Here is a 24585-nt window from a genome sequence, read left to right on the forward strand (position 1 = left end):
TATCGCGATAATATTCTGGAGAGCATATTAAAGCCTTGGGCACATTTTGTCCGCAGACCTTGGAAATTCCAACACGACTCGGCACCATCGCACTCAGCACGCGCCATCCGAGAATGGTTACAAAATGAAGTTCCTCGCTTCATTTCCAGCGCACAATGGCCACCAAAATCCCCGGATACCAACCCCTTTGACTATTGTGTCTGGAATAATTTGGAAAACAAGGTTGGCACTAAAAAATACCAAAGTGTCGATCACCTCAAGCAAGCGCTTCGCCGGGTATAAGCCAAAATGCCGCAGATCATCATTCGGCAGAGTCTGAATCGATTTTCACCAAATTCGACGGAGGCTTTTATGCTTGTAGTACCAAATCACATTGCTGAATAGTGCATGATATGACTTTGATGAGCATTATGTTACAATTCGGTTGAGTATGAAAAATAATCGGATCAAATATATGGGAGCTATATCTATACCTGAACCGACTTTTACTAATATTCGCAAAATTTGATGTACTTGTTTCTAGATCCTATTCTCACTAATTTCAATAGGGTTCGTCCTTGGGCCAAACAAATATTGTTTGGAATATTTCATCTCAATCGGATAGTAAACGCGACCTACATTTTGTTCACACATGAACAGACAGACAGACGGACTAACATGCATAAATCGACTCTGAAAGTGGTTCTATGGAGATCCTTAAAAGTAACTATGGGTCAATCTCGCCTGTTACAAACAAATACACAAAGACATAATACCTTTACCACCATGTGGTGTAGGGTATAAAAAGGAAACCATGTATCAGTGTCATGTGGGCCTGAGCCATATACTGGTCAGATATTCTGAGCTCTGCTGTCAATTTAAAGCGGTTGGATAACTCGAATCTCAATAGTGCCAAACTGCTCAAGTTTGTCGAGGCATCCCACGTTCATTAGCTCCGATGAGGGGGGGATTATCTTCAATCTATTCTCTCAGTATTACTCCGGTTCTGCTTGATAGGCCTGTTGACCTAGAGACTCTTTCTTATATCTCTGTGGCTCTCTTTTTCTCTCAAGGTCACGAAGGTCTTTCCTAACATTGTCTATCCACAAGATGACGATTGAGATGGCTCTTTTTATAACACCGTAGCAAGTATAGCATCGACATCGATGACTGAATATTTATCCGTGAAGTGCCATAGATTGCCACCTTGTCACCTCCCCAGGTGCGGCTGGCAAGAGACTTGAGAACCTTGTTCGAAATTATACCCTCAACGGCCTAGTCGAAATAACGGTTTCAGACCCTAGGTCTCTTTGGACCAAATCCGATTCAGGACATTTGGAGTCGATCTAGCCATGGCCGTCTGTTTGTATGTCGGGCTGTCTGGTGCACAAGATAACTCTCGAAGGGAGTATCCGATTTGGTATAAACTTGGTACATCGTAATATTTTTGTCAAACTTAGATCGAGCGTAGTATCTCTGTCAAAAAAGATCTAAGTTTTAAATAAATATATTTTCTGCACAGAAAGAGAAACAATAATCCGATTTTGCTCTAACTTTGCAAATCCTAATATTTGGTCAGTTCTAGGTCAGGTGATAAAATGGACAATATCGGTCCACTCCATCAAGTACCACAAAGGGTCAAAATTTTGAATTAATACTACTCTTATAAAATGTGATGTAAGAGTACGATTGTCATCAAATTTCACATATCCCAATATTTTTATCAACCTAAGGTCTGGTGTTAAGATTGAATATATTGGTCCGCTCCTTCTGGTACCTCCCACACAAAAGGTCGAAATTTTCAAAAAATATATTTTCTGCACAGACAGAGAAACGATAATCTGATTTTGCTATAACTTTGCAAATCGTAATATTTGCATCAGTGCTAGGTCAGGTGCGAAAATGGACAATGTCGGTTTACTCTAGCAAGCACCTCCCCCACAAAAGGTTAAAATTTTGAATAACCATGAAGCTCGTAAAACGCGAAATGAGCATCCGATTCTTTTGAAATTTCATACAACCCAATACTTCTCCTAAAGCAAGGTCTGGTGTGAAGATGGTAGATATCGGACCACTCCTTCTGGTACCTCCCCCACAAAAGGACAAAATTTTGAATAATTATAACGTTTATAACATTTTAACTAAGAGTCCGATTATCTTAAAATTTCGTACATTTCAATATTTCCACTAACACAATGTCTGGTAGGAAGAGCGGGTTTAACGGACCACTCCTTATACTACCTCCCCCATAAAGGGTCAAAATTTGAAATAACCATTAATATTTTCATATTCTTTTCAATGAAAAAGGCATTAGCTAACTAATTATTTAGCCGATCGATGATGTTACCAATAATGGGTCCGGACGCGATTAGCATACAATCATCCGTGTACGACATTATCTTTATACCGTGTGAAGGTGGTGGAATGTGGTGAGTTTTGCACACAAAACTAAGATTGTGTCTGAGGTGTGGTGAATTGCCCATGGGCCGTGTGTTTGCTAGCGCTGTTCTAGTAAGATGTGTAAACAATCTTTTAGTTGGAATTTTATTTATTTATTAGTTTTTACGCAGTCAATTTAATTTGTCCTAGCATGTAGATTCCATATCAATGGGTCCCTGTCTATGAGTAGATTTGCAGCATTTGTCCGTAACATGACGTCTAAGCTCATTTCATTTAAATTTCATGGAATTTCGCATTGTTTAAACTAGGAATGCATCCAAAATAATTGACAATTTCCAATCACATACAAATAACAATATGCATTTTTAAACATTGTAAAAGCATACTTTTAGGCGAAAAATAGCCATTAAACCACAGGATGTTGCTTATTTTCAATTTTGATTTTGTTTTCCTTGATTGTTTTTCCATAAAGCCAACAATACGCCAGCTGATTGAATTATTTTTTTTGTTTATATTGGTTTTGCGTGTGTGTGTGTGTGAATGTATGTGTATTTTCCCAGCTTTTTCCAATTAGAAACAGAAAAAGCTATTAGTTGAAAACATATTTCAATTAAATTTTGATTTGTGCAAAACAATCAGAAAATTTCACTTTATACTGTTTTTTTTGGCTGCACTCATCGCCATTGCCATCATCACATGTTGCCTTACCGCACACGTACGCAAATAACGAAAATGTAGGAAAAAGGAATGAATAAATAAATATTAACGCCAGCTGAGAGGGGTGTCGTTGGAGTTTAAATGCGAATGGGGATTTGGTGAATTACTTTGGGAAATAGAAATCTAAAGTGTTTGTTCTTATTAGTATCTAGAGGAAGTTATTACTTGAATAAATAATTTGAAAAAAAAAATTAAAATACCCTTTCGTAGACCCCTTCCTTAAAATTCCAATGTCCATGAAATACACATTCAACACAATTAAATATAAATTTAAACAGAATCAATTTATAAAAATAAATGTTAACACTCGCTACATTTTTCTGTGGAAATGGGAAATTATTAAATGTTATTTTGTGATTTCAATAAATATTGGGAAAAGAAAACAATAAAATGGTTATAAATATCAAAGATATTGGAAATATATTTACTGGTATAATTCCATTAATTTCATTAGTTTCACACCATGAAATGAGTTAATGTTCGGTGGAATTTTACATAAAATGGATTTTTAAAAACATATTTAAGTTATCTTCATTGCTCGGTTAGATCAAGCATGGAAAGTCACTTTCTCTATTGAGTTTTACTGATACAGTTTATCAATGACCAGACACCTTTTGTGGCTTCGTAGAAAGTGGAGCGTTATTTAGAGATGTGGTCGTTCCATTGTATTACCAATCTGCCTATACCTCTGTCTTAGAGTTTTAGAAAGAAATGACCTCTATTGGCTGCGTTCAAAGCGGAATCAGGTGAATAGATTTGGCTGGGCAAATAAAGGGGTGCGACATGTCTTGTGGGCCCAATATAAATTGAGGCGAAGGTCATTGTTTTTTTTTCTGACCAAGTGTATACAAGGATTTTATTTTTTTTTTATTTTATTTTTTGCTATAGAAATTTTGTATGACTTTGTCATTTGGAAGTTCCTAATGACTTTGTCAATAGTAAATCAGTAGTCCATGGGGGTTTATATGGAGACATGGGAACCTGTGAGTCCACAGTCCATGATGGGTCATATGGAGACATTGGTAGCAGTGAGTCAGTAGTTCATAGTTTTTATACCCTCCACCATACTATGGAGGGTATATTGATTTTGTCATTCCGTTTGTAACTCCTCGAAATACTCATGTCAGACCCAAAGTATATATATTCTTGATCAGCGTAAAATTCTAAGACGATTTAGCCATGTCGGTCTGTCTGTCTGTGTGTCTGTCTGTCTGTCTGTCTGTCTGTTGTAATTACGCTATCTTTCGAACAAATTGAGATAGAAGGCTAAAATTTTGCATACATGTATATTTTGCCAGTAGGCAGGTTAAGTTCGTAAATGGGCCATGTAGGTACAAGTTATCATATAGCCCCCATATAACGGTACCTCCCGATATTCGGTATTTTGATGATTTTAGCGACACTATTTACCGGGATTGTTTAACATTTCGCATGTGAAGTTCATAATGGATACTTCAGTCCATGCCAGAAAATTGTCTGTGCAGATCCACGTCTACGTATAGCCCCCAAATAACGGTACCCCCATATTCGGAATTTTGATGATCTCAGCTACATCATAAACAGATTTTTCTTCAAGTTTCGCATTTAAATATTGTAATAACTTATGACAAAAGTTGCCTATGCAGGTCCACGTCGTCGTATAAGCATTCGGTATTTTTAAGATTTTAACAGAATTTTTAACAGATTTTATTTTTTTTATTTATTTATTTATTTAATTATTTTTTTTTTTTTTTTTGGAAATTGCCAAATTTGTACCAAATGGTTCTTTATTCCGCAATCGAGGAGGAAATTCACAACTTGTATAAATATACCCTTAGTCATAGGGCTATAAAGGGTATACAGTGTGAGATAAAACTGCAACAAAGTCAAACGCCATAAATTTTACATTTTTATACCCTCCACCGTTTGTAACACCTCAAAATATATATTTTAGTCTCCACAAAGTATATATATGTTCTTGGTTAGCATAAAATTCTATGTCGATTTAGCGATCTCTGTCCATCTGTCCATTTGTGGAAATCACTCTAGCTTCCGAACAATTAAATCTAGCTTCCGAACAATTAAATTTTTCTCAAATGTATATTATATCTGCAGGACTTTTGGTATTGAAAATGGGCCATATAGGTCCATGTTTTGGTATAGCCCTCATATAATGGTACCTCCCTATTTTCGGCATTTTAGTGATTTAAGCGACATTAGTCAGCGAAATTGTTTCAAATTTAGCATTAGAACTTCGAAATGGATACTACAGCCTATGACAGAAAACTGTCTCTGAAGGTCCACCTCTTCGCATAACCCCCCATATAATGGTACCTCCCTTTTTTCGGCATTTTGGTGATTTAAGCGACATTATTCACCGGTAATGTTTCAAATTTGGTATTTAGCGACATTAGTCAGCGAAATTGTTTCAAATTTAGCATTAGAACTTCGAAATGGATACTACAGCCTATGACAGAAAACTGTCTCTGAAGGTCCACCTCTTCGCATAACCCCCCATATAATGGTACCTCCCTTTTTTCGGCATTTTGGTGATTTAAGCGACATTATTCACCGGTAATGTTTCAAATTTGGTATTTAGAATTCGTAATCGATGCTACAACCTATGACAGAAAATTATCTGTACAGGCCCACGCCTTCGTATAGCCCCCATATAACGGTACCTCCCGATATTGTTGATTGTAGCAACATTATTCACCGGAATTGTTTCAAATTTGGTATTTGTAATTCGTAATGGGAACTACAACCTATGACAAAAAATTGTCTATGTAGGTTCAATTCTTCATATAGGCCACATATATCAGTACCTCCCTAAATTCGTTATTTTGACGATTTTAGGTACAATATTCACCGAAATTGTTTGAAATTTCGAATTTCTTTATGGGTACTACAGCCTGTGACAGAAAATTGTATATGCAGGTCCAGGTCTTTTTTTACTTGTTCTAGGCTCAATTTGGTCGAAACCCCCAATTTCATCCCATTTGGACTACTAATACACGTTTGGTGAACAATAAAAAGCAAATCGGACGAAGATATATATGGGAGCTATATTCAAATCCAAACGATATAAATAAAATTTGGCAAATGTATTTCTGAACAGTGTTTGATATATTTACCTACATATCGTTGCTACAGGGTGCATAAAACGGCTGTGGAGGACAAAAATAACAAATCGGATGAACAATATTTATGGGCCAATTGGACGAAGATATACAGAGTGAAATAAAAAAACTGCAACAAAGTCGAACGCCATTATTTTTAAAATTTTTGGTTTAAATCTTATTAAATGAAAGCAATAATGTCGGAAATAGCATCAACTTTTAGAATAAGTTTAAATTTGTTCGAATTGGTCACCTTTGTCACAAATTATGGCCTTCAATCGGCCAATGAAACCGTCACCGTTGCCCGAATGTTGCCCTGCGGTTTTTTGGTCCATTCCTGCGCGAAGCGCTTGCTTGAGTTGGTCGACTCCTTGGTATTTTTTTGAAAGGGTCCTATTGGAATGTTCAAGGTCTGCGGCCAAAATGTTTGCGGGCCCAACGCATTAATACACCCTCCAAAATATTTTCGCGATAATATTCGGCATTTATTCTGATGCCAAGGTCGATTAATACGAGCGGAGAGCGACCATCAACTGTTATAGCGGCCCACAACATCACCATGGCCGGCGCTTGAGTTCTGGCCAACTGAAGGTGCACATTTTCAGCTGAACTCTTTGGAAAGTAAACACGATAATTTTGTTTGTTTACATACTGCTGGATAATAAATGTTTTCTCATCGGAGAGAACCAAATTCGACAGTTCACCACTTTTGGCCAAGCGAAGCAACTCTTTAGGTCGTTCGATTATATTTTCTTTCTGTTGCGGTGTAGGTTCTTGCACTTTTTTAGAATTTCAATGGCTTTACCCCGAGCTCATTTTTCAATATTTGCCGAATGGAATATTGCGGTATGTTTATCTCACGAGCCATTTTTCGGTCACTGCGACGCGGGTTTCGATTAAGTCGCTTCTTTGCTTTTGGAACCATTTCTGCTGATGTTGCTGTTTTCTTCCGTCCACTTCCTCGACGTCGGGTTGCGCTACCAGCATCACGGTAACGAGCGATGGTACGAGACACAAAAGATTTATTCACATTTAAATGCTGGAGTTCTCTAACATTAGCCACGTTGGTTTTCTAGCCAAATATAAAGAAATCACACTATCGCGCTTGAATAACATCACCAATAACTTTTTTCTGGAAAATTCTCACCAAAATGCTTTTGTACGCTTGTAAAAAATATAATGAGCTGTCACTAGAATAATTTTAACAGCTGTCAAATGAGTGGCTTAGAAATGACAATACTCTGAAGTTGATTACAGTTTTTTCATCTCACCTTGTGCATGTTTCATACTATTTGGATTTTAAGTGCCTTACATTCGTAATATGGATTCCACAACAGTGATATTTGCTGCCAAGTATCAGATACAGCCCAGAAAGACCTCTGCCAAATTTTATTGAAATCGGCTCAGATTTAGATATAGCGCTCATATATAACTTCAGCCGATTTCGTGTTAATTGTGCACCAAATGCCACCAATTGTGCACCAAATATCTATCCAAAAATCTTGAATTTGGACGCATCCCACCAAATTCAGACTAGAATCAAGTACATCAAATATGAATAAAATCTTTTCAGATATAGCTATAGTTCCCATATAAATGTTTCATCCGATTTGGGGGTTTAAGTCCCTCACATTTGTAATATGCATTTGATAACAATAATATTTGGTACCAGATATCTTATAGAGCTCGGAAATACCTTTGCCAAATTTTATCGATATCGACTCAGATTTGGTTATAGCTCCCACATATATATCCTCTATCCGATTTCAGGTTTACTGTGCAAATAATGACTAATATCAGCCCAAATGAAGTAAACTTCAGGACGTACGTTTCCATTTTGTGGAACTCGGCTCTGATATACATTTTTTTAACATAATCCTTCTCGAAGTGATACCATGCACTCTATAGCAATGTTATTTGGTATAAAAGATTAAAATGTCTCCTTCATGGATATGCCTCCGCTATTTTAGTTCCCTCTGAAACCAAACTATAACTGTTCTAAAATCAAATGTTGTTAGGTGGTATGATCTACTCGAAATAAATTCTTTTGTTACGGGAGCTCTACTAAATATGCACAGTGGTGTAGGATATCATATAGTCCGCCCCGCCCGACTATTGACTTTTCCTGACTGGTTTCATATATCTCAGCACATTTATTATTCCAGGCTCCAATAAATTCATTTTTGTTGATCAAAGTTTTGTCCACCGCCCATGAATGTGGTAATAAGTGACAGGTGTATGTATGAATACGTTAAACCACCAAAAATTTTGTTTTTTTTTTCACTTGCAAAAAATGCAATAACAATTTACACAAAAAGTTAGGACTGAGTAAACTGTTGCAATGATTTTTTAATTAAAATCACTTTTACAGCACCACCAGTAATAAAAAAAAATCAACCTGTACACCAATGCCATGAATATTTGAAATGTATTCTCTCTTTCCATTTTGGTTTCTTTTTTTGTTACAAAACCATTCACCAGCTGTGGAACTGAGAATTTTCCAAATATTTTAACAGAATTTTATCAATGGCTGCAAGCAACAAGAAAAAAAGAGTAGCAAAGCAGACAAGTGTGGATGGAAGCGATGAAAAAATTGGGAAATGTGCGCTGCAGAAAATGATAACAATTTATGCACCCTATGTCACTTTGGATATTTGTGATAGGGATAAATACAAAGCGAGATGAAGAAAATGCAACCAACTTCAGACCGCTGTAATTTCGAAGCCACTCGTCTGACAGCTGTTAAAATAATTCCAGTGACAGCTCATTATATTGTTCACAAGCCTACAAAAGCATTTTGGTAAGAATTATCCAGAAAACAAAATATTCGTAATGGAATTCAAGCGTGGTGGTGTGATTTCTTTATATTTGGCTGGAAAACCACTAGTGGCTATCGTTAAAGCACTCCAGCATTTAAATGTGAATAAATATTTTGTGTTTCGGCCACAGTGTCTCGAAACCCGCGACACTGTGGCCGAAAAATGGCTCGTGAGCTGAACATATAGCAATATTCCTTTCGGCAAATATTGAAAAATGAGCTCAGGGTAAAGCCATTGAAATTCCAAACAGTACAAGAACTTACACCGCAAAAGAAGGAAAATAGACTCAAAAGAGCTAAAGAGTTGCTTCGCTTGGCCGAAAGCGGTGAACTGCCGAATTTGGTTTACTCCGATGAGAAGAAAATCGTTGTCCAGCGGTTTGTAAGCAAACAAAATGAACGTGTTTCGGTTGGCCACCAGAACTCAGGCGCCGGCCATGGTGATGGTGTGGGTCCCCATAACAGCCGATGGTCGCTCTCCGCTCGTATTAATCGACCGTGGCAACAGAATAAGTGCCGAATATTATCGCAAAAATCTTCTGGAGGGTGTTTTAAAGCCTTGGGCACGCAAATATTTAGGCCGCAGACATTGTACATTTCAACAGGACTCAGCGTCATCGCACTCAGCACGCTACACCCAAGAGTGTTTACAAAATTAGGTTCAGCGCACAAAATATTCGGATACCAATCCGGTGGACTATTGTATCTGGAGTATTTTGGAAAGCAAGGTTAGCACTAAAAAATACCAAAGTGTCGGTCAAGCAAGCGCTTCGCAGGCAATGGGCCAAAGTACCACGGAGCAACATTCGAAAAGCGTGTGACGGTCTCATTGGCCGTTTGAAGGCCATAATTCGTGCCAAAGGTGACCAATTCGAAAAAATTTAAACTTATTCTAACATTTGATGCTATTTTCGACATTTTTTGCTTTCATTCAATAAAATTAAAAAAAAAAAAAAAATTGTGGCGTTTGACTTTTTTGCAGTTTTTTATCTCAGCCTGTACATGTTAAATAACGGAATGAGAGATCCATATTTTTTTCATTATTTCCATGTCATCTTAAGAAACCAATTCTTTGCAAAAAAATGAAATTTCTTTGGAAAATATTTCTATTGAAATCGTATAGGTTGGGTGCCACAAGTTCGGTTTAAGCCAACTTAAGCCTCCTTTTTATCTATTTTTTATAAACCCTGCAACATTGAGAAACAAAAAATCCATATATAACTTTACCTTTTTTATTTTACTTTCATATTTTCCCTATACCCATGGCATTGTTGTTGGTGATGCGGCCAATGCTATTTTGCATTTTATTTCCAATGGATGGTTGGTTGGTTTGTTGGATGGATGGTCGCTCGGTCGGTCGGTCGATCGCTTGGATGGATAAATGAATCTATGGTCGAATGCAATACAGCCTGCAAGTTACGGTAAAAAGAACGGCATGTGGTATGCATCGCCTGGCAATCAAGGCTGGGGCTCAAAACCAGCCAGTCGTAAGCCATCAATAATGGAAGCGGATTTGGGCACATTATCGACCACATCGGGTTCGATAAAGCGCAGTGCCGGCCGTGTCATACGTATTATCAATAATTTGGATCACTCAGTTCAGGTAAGTGCACAATTGGGATATGTTAAAAAAAATGAAAATGAAACCAAAATCAGAAAAGGAAGAAGCCTCAATCAAATATAAGCTTCCATAGATGTATACAAACACATATATATGTGTGTGTGAGTAGCTGCTACGTTTAAATGTATATTTGTGTACATTTTTTGAGGAAAACAATCAAATAAACTCAACTCTACTATGTTTCATCTGCGGCAGTTTTAAGTCAATAAATAAAATTTGAAATGTGAAAAACGGGATACTGAATATCTCTTTGCATGGGAATAGGAATTAACAAATATTTGTTTTATAAAAAGAGATTTTTATACCATCCACCATATATATTATATATTAACTTTGTCATTCCGTTTGTAACTCCTCGAAATACTCATGTCAGACCCAACAAAGTACATATATTCTTGATCAGCGTAAAATTCTAAGTCGATTTAGCGATGTCCGTCTGTCTGTTATAATCACGCTATCTTTCACATGAATTGAGATAGATGGCTAAAATTTTGCACACATGTTTATTTTTCCAGTAGGCAGGTTAAATTCGTAAATGGGTCATGTAGGTCCACGTTTCCATATAGCCCCCATATAACGGTACCTCCCGATATTCGGTATTTTGATGATTTTAGCGACATTATTCACCGGTATTGTTTCAAATTTGGTATTTGAAGTTCGAAATAGATACTACAGCCTATGACAGAAAATTATCTTGGCAGGTCAACGTCTTCGTATAGTCCCCATATAATGGTACCTCCCTATATTCGGTATTTTGATGATTTTAGGGACATTATTCAACGGAATTGTTTCAAATTTGGTATTTGACGTTCGAAATGAATACTACACCCTAAAACAGAAAATTGTTTGTGCAGGTCCACGTCTTCCTATAGCCCCCATATAAGGGTACCTCCCAATATTCGGTATTTTGATGATTTTAGCGCCATTATTCACCGGAGTTGTTCCAAATTACGCATTTGGAGTTCGTTATGAGAACTACAATCTGTGATAGAAAATTGTCTATGCAGGTCAAGTCTTCTATAGGCCCCATATATCAGTACCTCCCTATATTTGGTATTTTGACGATTTTAGGTACAATACCCATCGAAATTGTTTGAGATGTGGTATTTGAAGTTCGTAGTGGATGCTCAGCCTGTGACAGATCATTGTCTATGCAGGTGCAGGTCTTCGCACAGCTCCAATATAACGTTACCTCCCTATATGCGATATTTTGACGATTTTACATTATTCACTGTTTATTTCAAGTTTCAAGTTTATAATGGCTTATGACAAACAATGCCTATGTAGGTCCACGTCGTATAGACCCCAATAGACGGCTATATTGGTATTTTCAAAATTTTAACAGAATTTTTTAAAAATTTTATTTTTTGAAAATTTCCAAATTCGTTCCAAAAGGTGGAGGGTATTCAAAGTTCGGCCCAGCCGAACTTACTGCTTTTTAACTTGTTCTTTATCTACTCTCCACCATAGTATGGAGGGTATATTAAGCTTGTCATTCCGTTTGTAACAAAAACAAAAAGTATATATATTCTTGATCAGCATAAAATTCTATGTCGATCTAGCGATGTTCATCCGTCTCTCCGTCTGTTCATCTGTCCCTCTGTGGAAATCGCTCTAGCTTCCGAACGAAATGAAGTAGCTTGATAAAATTTTACTCAAGTATATATTATGTCCACAATACTTTTGGTATTGAAAATGGGTCATATAGGTCCACATTTTGGTATAACCCCTATATAGTAGCACCTCCCTACTTTCGGTATTTTTGTGAATTATGCTACATTATTCACCGGAAATGTTTCAAATGTGGTATTTGAAGTTCGTAATGGATACTACAGCCTATGATAGGAAATTGACTGTGCAGGTCCACGTTTTGGTTTAACCCCTAATGGTACATCCCTATATTCGGTATTTTGATGATTTTAGCTACATTATTCCCCCTTTTTTAAGATTCGCATTTAAATATTGCAATGGCTTATGACAAAAATTGCCTATGCAGATCCACGTCGTCTTATAGACCCTAAAATAACGCCTACATTTGGAAATTGTATTTTTGAAATTGTATTTTTTTGAAAATAGCCAAATTCGTTCCAAATGGTGGAGGGATTTCAAAGTTCGTTTCGGTCGAACTTATTATATTTATTAAATATCTTATTTAAACTAAAACTCTTATTCAACGTCAAAATATAGTTCACTGGTTTACTTAAAAAAAGTTAAAAAATAACTGTCGGTTTTGCCGAATGATGCATACCATCATCCACTGATCATTTGTTTGAACATATTTTGCCTTGCGTTATGATTATTCAAACTGTTGATCCTTTATGGGGGAAGCTCCAAAGGATTGGGCCAAAGTTCTCCATTTCGCATCTGACCTAAGTCTCATATAAATGTGCCACATTTGGACTGTATCGACTGCTTCATTCACCTTTACATGAAAAATGAAGTAATTTTTGGAAAATTAAGAAATGTGCGTGAGGTTTGGTGGACCGAAATGTTCCACTTCATCTAATACTGAAAGAAATATTGGGATGAGTATCTAACATTCATTTCAAGGTTTATGCGAATAATTAATCAAAATTTGACCCTTTGTGGGAGAGTTATCAGAAGGAGTGTGGCGATGAACTTTATATTCACATCAGATCTCAAGTTACCAAGTTTTAAAAGAATCGCTGACTTGTTTCGCAAATTATAAGAGACATAAATATTGAAAATTGTGAAATATTGAGATGTGTTAAAGATAAAGAAAATAATCGGATGATTATTTCGCGTTCTATTAGCCTCATGGTTATTCAAAATATTGACTCCTTTGTGGGGGAGGTACCAAAAGGAGTGATCTGATATATTTCATCTTTACACCAGATTATGTGTTGATAGAAATATTGTGAAGAGTGAAATTTGAAGAGAATCGGATATATATTTTGCAAATTATAAAGATATCATTATTTCTCCTTTGAGGGGAGGTAAGAGGTGGAGTGAACTGACATATTCCATATTCATATTTAAATATTGTGATTTCGAAAATTTAAGGGAATCAGATGCTTACTTCGCATTTTATAAGAGTTATGATTATTCCAAATTTTGACGCTTTGTGGGGGAGGTAGCAGAAGGAGTGGACCGATATTTTCCATTTTCGCACCTAATGTAAAACTGATAAAAATATTGGGATTTGCAAAGTTGGAGCAAAAACTTTTCTCGTTCTGTTCAGTTATACATTTTTTTTGAAAATTTTGATTTTTTTTATGGGGAAGGTACCAGAAGGAGTAGACTTATATTGCCCATCTCCGACCTCAATCTAAGTTTGATAACAATATTCAATCAAGCAAATAGACTTGTCTTAGTCTTCATTTTAAAAAACATGTGCGCATATTATATATGTCTGTTGAAATTAGGATTGGATTTAGTAGGCTTTAAAAGTTGAACGTTGATATGTCAAAATGTTTAAAATGTTTTATGAAAAATAAGTGGATTTTTAAATGGTTTTTTATATAACGCAAATCAGAGGTTGTTATGATATAAAATTTTCAACAATTTTTAAAAATTTTCATTCAACATTTTCATTCATAAAACCGGTTTGACAGTTCATAGTCCCAGCAACTGTGTCGACGCGACTACCTGTATTCTTCTACCATGGTATTGACCATATAATTGACGTAGCCCACGGGAAATAATCTAACGGCGCCAATCGCACTACCGAGGAGGCCAATCGACTTGAACATTTCGTGAGATAATACGTTCACCTCACTTAGTTTTATTGTGTCATAAGCTGTGTGACTTTAAGCGCCGTCCTATTGGAAGCACATACCCTTCAAGTCAATATTATACAATTTGGGGCCAAAAATATTAGATTCGCATTCACAGTAATGTGCCGATCTTGATCAACGCGGTCCAAATCGTATTTTTTTCTGTCATTTTCTGAAGTTATAGTCAAATTATCGATTTTTTGTACTCGGATTTTTTTATAAAAAAGTCAGAAAAGGCCGGCCACTTACATAAGGTGTCCAATTTAGAAAACTTTGGTTCGCGTTAGCCGGTGTAGGACATACCCAGAGGAGAAAATCTCAAGCCACGGCCGAAGGACGGCTATTTACTAAAAGTGTCAAATGTAGAAAACTTTGGTTCGCGTTAACCGGTGTAGGACATACACAGAGGAGAAAATCCAAAGCTCCGGCCAAAGGCCGGCTACTTACAAATGGTATCAAATTTAGAAAACCTTGAGTTCGTGTTAACTGGGTGGGACATATCCAGAGGAGAAAATCTCAAGCCCCGGCCGAAGGTCGGCTATTTACAAAAAGTGTCAAATTTAGAAAGTTTTGGTTCGCGTTAGCCGAGGTAGGACATACCCAGAGGAGGAAATCTCAAGCCCCTGCCGAAGGCCAGCTATTTACTAAAAGTGTCAAATTTAGAAAACTTTTGTAATTCCAACGTCGGCTTCGCGAAATAAACCCTTTTTTACTGAAAACATAATTTTAATGAACTGGTTAGAATCGGCTAATGCGGATGGAAGGACCCCGACGTCACAGAGATTTCCAAGGCTTGGGAACGACGTGCAAGAGACACATTTGGACTTTCCTGAAATGAAGCCTCAGCGACAGTAATATTCTCGGAACTACTGACACTTCTTTTGTCTCGCTGGCATGGGAACAATATGTACTGTGCCAATGGATTTAATTTTTTCCACCAGACGCTCAATTTTTGATCTGTTAGGACAATTATAAAGGCCATAATGTGGATATTGCGGTCTTAAATTTGAGGCCACTGACTCCGAATAACCACTTACAAGAATAATTGGACTGATTAATCTAATAGTGGAATGTGTAAAGAATATCGAACACTTAAGGAGAGTAATTATATAAAATTATCTTATATTGTGGTCAAGTTATTAAATACCCTTAATGCCGAAAAAAAACTACTCATACAGAATACTGTGTGGTTGTCAATAAAATGCTCAATGTATTGATCCGTATAGTGGTAACCCTCTTAACAAATTTTTCCACCAAAAATTCCAAATTTGATGATGGCCATTAATATATATTTCAATTATAAACTAATAATGCCATTAAACCAATTGATGTTGTTCCATCTCAATTAGCTATGGATGAAATGTTTTGCGGATTTTTGAAATTTATACTGCATAAAATGTTTAGTATTTAACAATAATTTGAATGGGCTTATTCAAACATGATCACTATTTTAAACTGCTTTAAATATGTCAGCTATAGTTTATTAATATTTTTCAGCTGCATTGCTTTTGTGGTAAATATCAGTTTTATATTAAAATATTTTTTACGAAACAGACCATTCTGTCCTCTTTAGTTTTCATTTCTTTTAGAATACGAATCCTATCGTCACGAACTCCATTCCGGCTATTTTGAATATAATAACTTACATTTGATAAATTATTCCAAATCAACGGCGCTGGATGGTTGTGCTGTATTCAGCCGTGATATAGAAACCTTCGATGTAAACATAGAATGTACGGTGCCCAAGAAAAACGCTGCTCCATGGACTGTGGTCAATGTCACGGCAAATGTTTGCCAATTAACGAAACATAGTAACACATTTGTCACAAGTATGTTGAAAGAATTGCTGCCGAATAGGGGAAAATTTTCCTGCCCTCTAAGGGCAAGGAAAAAATATTGTTGGTCAAATTTCACACTCGAGGCAATAACGGTAAATAGAAAATTTCCAGAAATGAAAGGCAATTTTTTATTAAAACTTATAGACAAAAAGGTTGTATTTTTCAAAGGGTATTCAGTTGTGAAGCTGACAAACAAGAAAAAATAAAAAAATCTTAAAAACAATTGCAAATAAAGTTAGTAGATTTATACTCAATAAAAGTGCGTGCTTCGTATTTATAATTAAAACCAGTAAAGAAGGTCTTAAAGTCGGGCGGGGCCGACTTTATGATAAACTACACCACTTTGCTAATTTAGGAGAGCTGCGCATAACAATTAAAAGTTTTTTATGGGAGAATTCAATCATACACGCTATGATTATAGTTATAATTTAAAGTTCAAAGGACTAAATATGCCGAAGCATTTGTATATGTTAAATTCGGACTTGTATTGCCCATTTGGTGCAAAATTAATTTGAAATCAGATAAAGATATATATGGGAGCTATATCCAAATCTGAACCGATCTCGATAATATTTAGCAAATGTATTTCTGAGCTGTATTTGATATATTTCCCCAAATATTGTTGTTACAGAGTGCATATTACGGCTGCGGAGGACAAAAATAATAAATCGGATGAACAATATATATGGTAGCTATATCTATATCTGAACCGATTTCGATCAAATTTGGCATACTTATTTTCAGGTCCAATCAGATCGTACGTGCAAAATTCCATACTATTCGGACTGATATTACACGTTTGGTGCACAATAAAAAGCAAATCGGACGAAGATATATATGGGAGCTATATCTAAATTTTGACCGATTATCTCCAATTTCAATAGGGTTCGTCCTTGGGCCAAACAAATGATTTGTGCAATTGGGCAATAAATGCGAACTGTACTTTGTTTACAAAAATACATGGACGGACGGATATGCATAAATCGACGCAGAATGTGATTCTATGCAGATCATCAAAAGGAACTATGTGTCTATCTCGTTTCCTTTTGCCTGTTACAAACAAATGTTACAAACACCACCTTGTGGTGTAGGGTATAATTAATATACTAGAAAAACATAGTTCAAATCTACAACGACGGGGATCCTCCGGTCGACGTAGAGTTCGTCACAGAAAATTTGATCTAAAGTGACTGAGAGTGAAAGAAATAATTCGGAGGAATATCGGTGAGAGGAAGTGTAATGTCCGTTTCAGGACCACGTCAGCTTGGTTTGCAATTTTTTTTAGTCAAAGGCCCACGATGGCTCTTTCAGGCTTACATTTCTTCGCTTTAGTTCGAAGTATCCTTTTTAGTCTCAAAGGCCCACGACTGCACCTTGATTCAGTTTCAATGTTTCTCACTGTGCTCTGATTCGGCTTCAATTTCTATCACTCTCTGCGCTTGGATTTTGATTAAATTTAGGACTTTCGTACTTTCTCAAGACGCCACTTTGATACTCCTCCAATTTTAATACCTTAGGCCCATCACGGCACTTGGATTTGTCTTAAATACAGATTTTAGTCTTTTTTAATATACAAGGCCCAAGGCGACACTTGGATATCGCTTAGATTCAGTTTTTATTCCTTTTTAACGTTTTACCGTGACCTACGACTGTACACCATGATTTGTCTTGCATTTTTTCCTTTCCACCCACCTGGTAATATTGTTAGAGGTTATAAATGGCTCTCGCGCTTTACCCTTTCCTTTCCCGATTCACCACAGACTAATCGCATTTCAAGTCTCGACTGCCCTTTATACCCTCCATGCAACTTGGGAAGGAAGCGAGATAGACCCATAGTTAGTTTAGAAGATCTTCATACCATCTTCATCTTCCACCAAAGTATGGAGGGTATATTAAGCTATTCATTCCTTTTGTAACACCTCGAAATATACAATTTAGAACCCATAAAATACATATATTCTTGATCAGGATAAAATTCTATGTCGATTTCGCAATGTCCGTCCGTCTGTGGAAATAACTCTAGCTTCCGAACGAAGTGAAGTAAGTTGATAAAAATTTACTCAAATGTGTATTATGTCTGCAGAAATTTTGGTATTGAAAATGGGCCATGTAGGTCCACGTCTTCGTATAGCCCTCATGTAACCGTACCTCCTGATATGCGGTATTTTGATTATTTTAGCGACATTATTTACCGGAACTATTTCAAATTTGGTATTTGAAGTTCGTAATGAATAATACAGCCTATGACAGAAAATTGTCTGTACTGGTCCACGTCTTCGTATAGCCCCCATATAACGGTACTCCCAATATTCGGTATTTTGATAATTTTAGCGACATTATTTACTGGAATTATTTCAAATTTCGCATTTGAAGTTCGTAATGAATAATACAGCCTATGACAGAAAATTATCTGTACTGGTCCACGTCTTCGTATAGCCCCCATATAACGGTACCCCCCAATATTCGGTATTTTTATGATTTTAGCGACATTATTTACCGAAATTATTTCAAATTTTGTATTTGAAGTTCGTAATGGATACTACAGCCTATGCCAGAAAACTGTCTGTGCAGGTCCACGTTTTATAACCCCCCTGGTACCTCTACATATTCGGTATTTTGAAGATTTTAGCTAAATTATAAACAATTTTTTTTTAAGTTCCGCATTTGAATATTGTAATAGCTTATGACAAAAATTGCCCATGCTGGTCCACGTCGTCGTATAGACCCTAATATATGGCTACATTCGGTTTTTAATTACATATTATTTTTATGATCCACTTTTATTGGCAATTTTGACTACAAGATATGCTTTAAAGAACACATGCTTTCCATCCAACAATTTCATTATAACATTCATTTTGATTTCGGGAAAATATTTGCCGAAGTTTACTGCATCGAGGGTAAAGTTGTACCAACAATACTCCTCATTCTTTTTGAGCGGACATGATAACTGCCCCTTGTTAGGGTACAAATTTTTCAAAATATTTGTTGCGAAATTGTTTCGTTTGGCATCCCTTGTCAATTGACATACATCCGCGCTTATATTCAAGACACTCCAAGATTTGCCATTTTTTCTGTTGCTGGTGCAATCGAGATTTACACCGAGACTAGGAACATCACGGAACATTACCACGCATCCATCCAATACCAGTCTATTGGACTGGTTGACCAATTTGATGGTGTTGGGCCTCAAATAACTTGAATCGCTCTCGTCACGATATGTCACAATATGTAATGATGCCGATAACTAGAATGCAGGGAGATAGATGATTTTTAAATATTAGTTATGCGCTGCCCTTTCTTACCACATAACCAATCAAATACAGAAATGTTATATTAACAGCAAACAGATACATAATATAAGTTCCAAAGTAAAATATCATTCTCAATACAAAAAGTAATTTTTGCGATCCGAAATTGTTTTAAAAATACCACAATCAACAACTACTAACAGCCTGCAATTCAGAATGACATATTAAATTATCTTCGAATTTGTGCATCCAGGGTTTGTATAAAATAAAATTTATATCTGATTAATTAACAAAATGTCATTTTAATATCTGTTCTTTATCCTAATTATAATTGTGTTGATAATAAAATAATGTATATATTCAGAAAAATACTTTGCTTCTGGAAGATCAATAAATAAATGTCCTTAAAAATTCATAGCTATGGTTCGATTGATCCTCAAATAAGATAAATTGACAGTTTCTGTATTGAGGTGAGAGTACAGGGCGAGATAAAAATTGCAACAAAGTCAAACGACATAATTTTTACATTTTTTTGTAATTTTATGGAATGAAAGCAAATAATGTCGGAAATAGCATCAATTTTTATAATAAGTTTAGGTTTGTTCAAATTCGTCACCTTTGGCACGAATTATGGCCTTCAAACGGCCAATGAAACCGTCACACGCTGCCCGAACGTTCCTCTGCGGTATTTTGGCCCATTCCCCGCCAAGCGCTGCTTGAGGTGATCGACACTTTAGCGTTTTTAGTGCCAACCCTGCTTTCCAAAATACTAATGACACAATAGTCCAACGGATTGGTATCCGGAGATTTTGGTGACTATTGTGTGCTGGAAATGAAGCGAGGAACCTAATTTTGTAACGATTCTTGGGTGGCACGTGCTAAGTGCAATGGTGGTGAGTCCTGTTGCAATGTCCAAGGTCTGCTGTCAAAATGTTTGCGTACCCAAGTCTTTAATACACCCTCCAGAATAATGTCGCGATAATATTCGGCATTTATTCTAATGTCACAGTCGATTAATACGAGCGGAGAGCGAACATCGGTTGTTATGGCGGCCCACACCATCACCATAGCCGGCGCTGAGTTCTGCTGGCCAACCGAAGGTGCACATTTTCAGCTGATCTCTTTGGCAAGTAAACATGATCATTTTGTTTGTTTACAAACAGCTGGACAACGACTGTTTTCTCATCGGAGAAAACCAAATTTGGCAGTTCACCACTTTCGGCGACGCGGGTTTCGATCAAGTTATTTCTTCACTTTTCGAACCATTTCTACTGATGTTGCTGTTTTCTTCCGTCCACTTCCTTGACGTCGGGCTACGCTACCAGTAGAACGGTAACGAGCGATGGTACGAGACACAAAGGATTTATTTACATTTAAATGCTGGAGTGTTCTAACGATAGCTACTTGTGGTTTTCCAGCCAAATATAAAGAAATCGCACTATCACGCTTGAATTCCATCACGAATAACTTTTGTTATTCGTACAAAATGCTTTTGTACGCTTTTAAACAATATATTAAGCTATTATTGGAATAATTTTAACAGATGTGGACGAGTGGCTTAGAAAAGACAGCAGTCTGAAGTTGGTTGGTTTTTTCATCTCACCCTGTATATGTTTCATCTGATTTGGTGTTTAAGTCCCTCACATTCGTAATATGCATTCGACAACAATGATATTTGGCACCAGATAACTTATAGAACTCAGAAATGCCTTTGCCATATTTTATCGATATCGGCTCCTTATTGCGATTTCAGGTTTATTGTGCAAATAATGGCTAATATCAGCCCAAATAGAGTGAATTTTGGGACGTACGTCTCCATTCTATGGAACTCGTCTCTGAAATATAATCCTTCTCGAAGTGATATCATGCACTCTATAACAATGTTATTTGGTATAAAAGATTAAAATGGGAAAATCGAATCAGAATTGTGTATGCCTCCCATATATTAGTTCCCTCTGAAACCAAACTGTAACTGCTCTAAAGCCAAATGTTTATAGGTGGTATGATGTACTTCAAGAAAAATTATTTTGTTACGGGAGCTATACTAAACATGCATAGTGGTGTAGAGTATCATATAGTCAGCCCTGCCCGACTTTTGACGTTTCCTTACTGGTTTAAAAATCAGTTACATATTTTTATACCCTCAGCCATATGGCTACAGAGGGTATATATCATTTGATACGGCCAAAACGAGCCTCATGGCAATAACGATTTAAGACCCTAGGTTTCTTTGGACCAAATCTGTTCCAGGACATTTGGAGAAGATCCAGCAATTTCCGTCTGTCTGGCTAGCTGGCTGGTGCGCACGATAACTCTCGAAGGGAGTATCCGATTTGATCCAAAGCTAGTACATCGTAATATTATTGTCAAACGTAGATCGGGTTCGGTGATGGGCAATATTGGTCCACTCCTTCTGGTACCTGCCCCACAAAATATCAACATTTTCAAAGAAAATAATTTACTCCACAGAATGATAAAGGATAATCCGATAATTGACAAACGGTCAAAATTTGGAATAATTACTACACTTATAAGAAGTTATATGTGTGCGAATGTCTTCAAATTACAGAAATCGCAATAATTTTATTAATCCAAGGTCTGGAGAGTAGATGGAATGTATCGGTCCATTCCTTCTAGTACTCCCCCACAAATGGTCAAAATTTTGTATAACCAAAACGATCATAAATTCCGAAATAACTATCCGGTTCTCTTCAGATTACACACATACCAATATTTTTATACCCTCCACCATTCTATGAAGGGTATATTAACTTTGTCATTCCGTTTGTAACTCCTCGAAATACTCATGTCAGACCCAACAAAGTATATATATATTCTTGATCAGCGCCTGTCTGTCCGTCTGTCTGTTGTAATCACGCTATCTTTCGAACGAAGTGAGATAGAAGGCTAAAATTTTGCATGCATGTTTATTTTGCCAGTAGGCAGGTTAATTTCTAAATGTAGGTCCACGTTTTCTTATAGCCCCCATACAACGGACCTACCGATATTCGGAATTTTGATGATTTTAGCGACATTATTCACCGGAGTAGTTTCAAATTACGTATTTAGAGTTCGTAATGGGAACTACAGTCTGTGACAGAAAATTGTCTATGCAGGTCCAGGTCCTCGGATAGGCCCCATATATCAGTACCTCCCTATATTCGGTATTTTGACGATTTTAGGTACAATACTCACCAAAATTGTTTGAGATATCGTATTTGAAGTTCGTAATGGATGCTGCAGCCTGTGACAGATAATTGTCTATGCAGGTACAGGTCTTCGTATAGCTCCGATATGACGGTACCTCCCTATATACGGTATTTTGATGATTTCAGCTACATTATTCACCGTTTAAAATATGGTAATGGCTTATAACAAACAATGCCTTTTTACGTCCACGTCGTATAGACACCAATATAACGGCTAAATTCGGTATTTTTAAGATTTTAACAGAATTTTTAACGGGTTTTATTTTTTTTTTTTTTTGAAAATTTTCCAATTTGTTCCAAATGGTGAAGGGTATTCAAAGTTCGGCCCGACCGAACATATTGCTTTTTAACTTGTAAGAGTTCTAATTTATTCTATTTCCTGTAGCAGAACATTGCTTATACAGGTCTACGTTTTTCTATAGCCCCCATATAAAGGTACTTCCCGAAATTCGGTTTATTGACGACTTTAGCCTCATTTTCTAGCGGAATTACTAAGAATTCAGCATGTGGACTCCGTAATGGATTCTTATGCTTATATAGAATAATTGTAATATAAGTTGACGTTTTTCTATAGCCCCTATCCTCCCGATATTCGGTATTTTGACGATTGTTCCCACTTTTTAAAAGAATTGTATGAAATTTGGATTGGATCTTCCTAATAACAGACAGATATAAATGTATGCAGCGGTACAGACGGAGGGCTTAAAAACTTCAGCCAGCCTGCTTCTTTGCTTGTTATTAACCCAATTTGTAACGTGAAGATGGAATATATCGGTCCACTTCTTCTAGTACCTCCCCCACAAAATGCTCAACATTTTGAATATCCACGAAGCTCATAAAACCTCGAAAATAACGTTCGATTCCATTCAGACTTGATACATCTCAATTTTTCTACAACACAAGATCGCATATAGAGATCGCACTATTTCTTCTGGTTCAAGATTTTGAAAAACAACCCGCTCAAAGAAGGCGAGATAAGCATCCAAATCTCTTCAAATTTGACACATCCAAATATTTTAGCTAACACAAGATCATTGTAAAGATGATACATCTGCCAACCCCTTCCGGTACCTCACCCACAAAGGGTCACAATTTCCAATGCTGATATCTGTCATAACTTGCTAAACAAATCGGTGATTCTTTACAACTATAACTAAATATTTCTTTTAACCAGAAATCAGACATGAATATGTAGTTTATCGTTTATGTTTTCTCATAAAATTGGGTATAAATCTTCGATTTCCTTTAAATTTTTCAAATACCAATATTTTTGTCTGTATTTGATGAAATATGAACATGGAATACTTCGGTCCGCTATATCTGTTACCTCACGCATATTTCCACATTTTCCAAACATTTGCACATATCTCATATAAAGTACGGGAAGTAGTCGATATAGTCCAAATCTGACACGTTGTTATATTTTTATCAGTCTTAAGTCAGAGTCAACAGTTTGCTCAAGGCTGAATCTGTCGGCAAAACCGATTGATACAATTTTACTTGTTAATGTATGGTTCTGCTATTCCCCGCATTGCATTTTTAGTAAAAGTTTCAAGAGTCACAATCACAACTTATTGACCATTATTAGGGACCATTTTTAAAGGCAATATTTATGACAAAATATCCCCTAAAGAATACATATTTGGCGTGCAACATTTGCATTAGCAAATTCATTTTGACTTCAGGAAAATATCGTCCGAAGTTGACCGAATCCAAGGTGAAATTCAGCCAACAATATGTCAAATTCTTTTTGATGGGACACGAAAGTGGTCTTCTGTTGGTGGGGAATATATTTTTAACGAAATGTGCTACGAAATTATTACGCTTAGCATCTCGAGCCAATTGACAGACATCTGCGCTCATGTTGAACAGCGTCCAAGATTTTCCATTCTTTCGCTTCGTGGTGGCATGTAAATT

The 24585-nt window shown here is 36.5% G+C and overlaps 1 protein-coding gene across 1 annotated transcript in view; it reads left to right on the forward strand.

Annotated features, from left to right (window-relative positions):
* Positions 1-24585, forward strand: part of LOC101891324 (echinoderm microtubule-associated protein-like CG42247) — a 354339-nt gene that overhangs the window by 262775 nt on the left and 66979 nt on the right. Inside the window, exon 2 of the mRNA XM_059129127.1 lies at positions 10421-10615. Within this exon, the coding sequence (XP_058985110.1) occupies positions 10421-10615 (195 nt within the window). The remainder of the gene's footprint in view (positions 1-10420; positions 10616-24585) is intronic.

The sequence above is a fragment of the Musca domestica genome, unplaced genomic scaffold, assembly GCF_030504385.1.
Source record: "Musca domestica strain aabys unplaced genomic scaffold, Musca_domestica.polishedcontigs.V.1.1 6, whole genome shotgun sequence".
Taxonomy (NCBI): Eukaryota; Metazoa; Arthropoda; class Insecta; order Diptera; family Muscidae; genus Musca; species Musca domestica.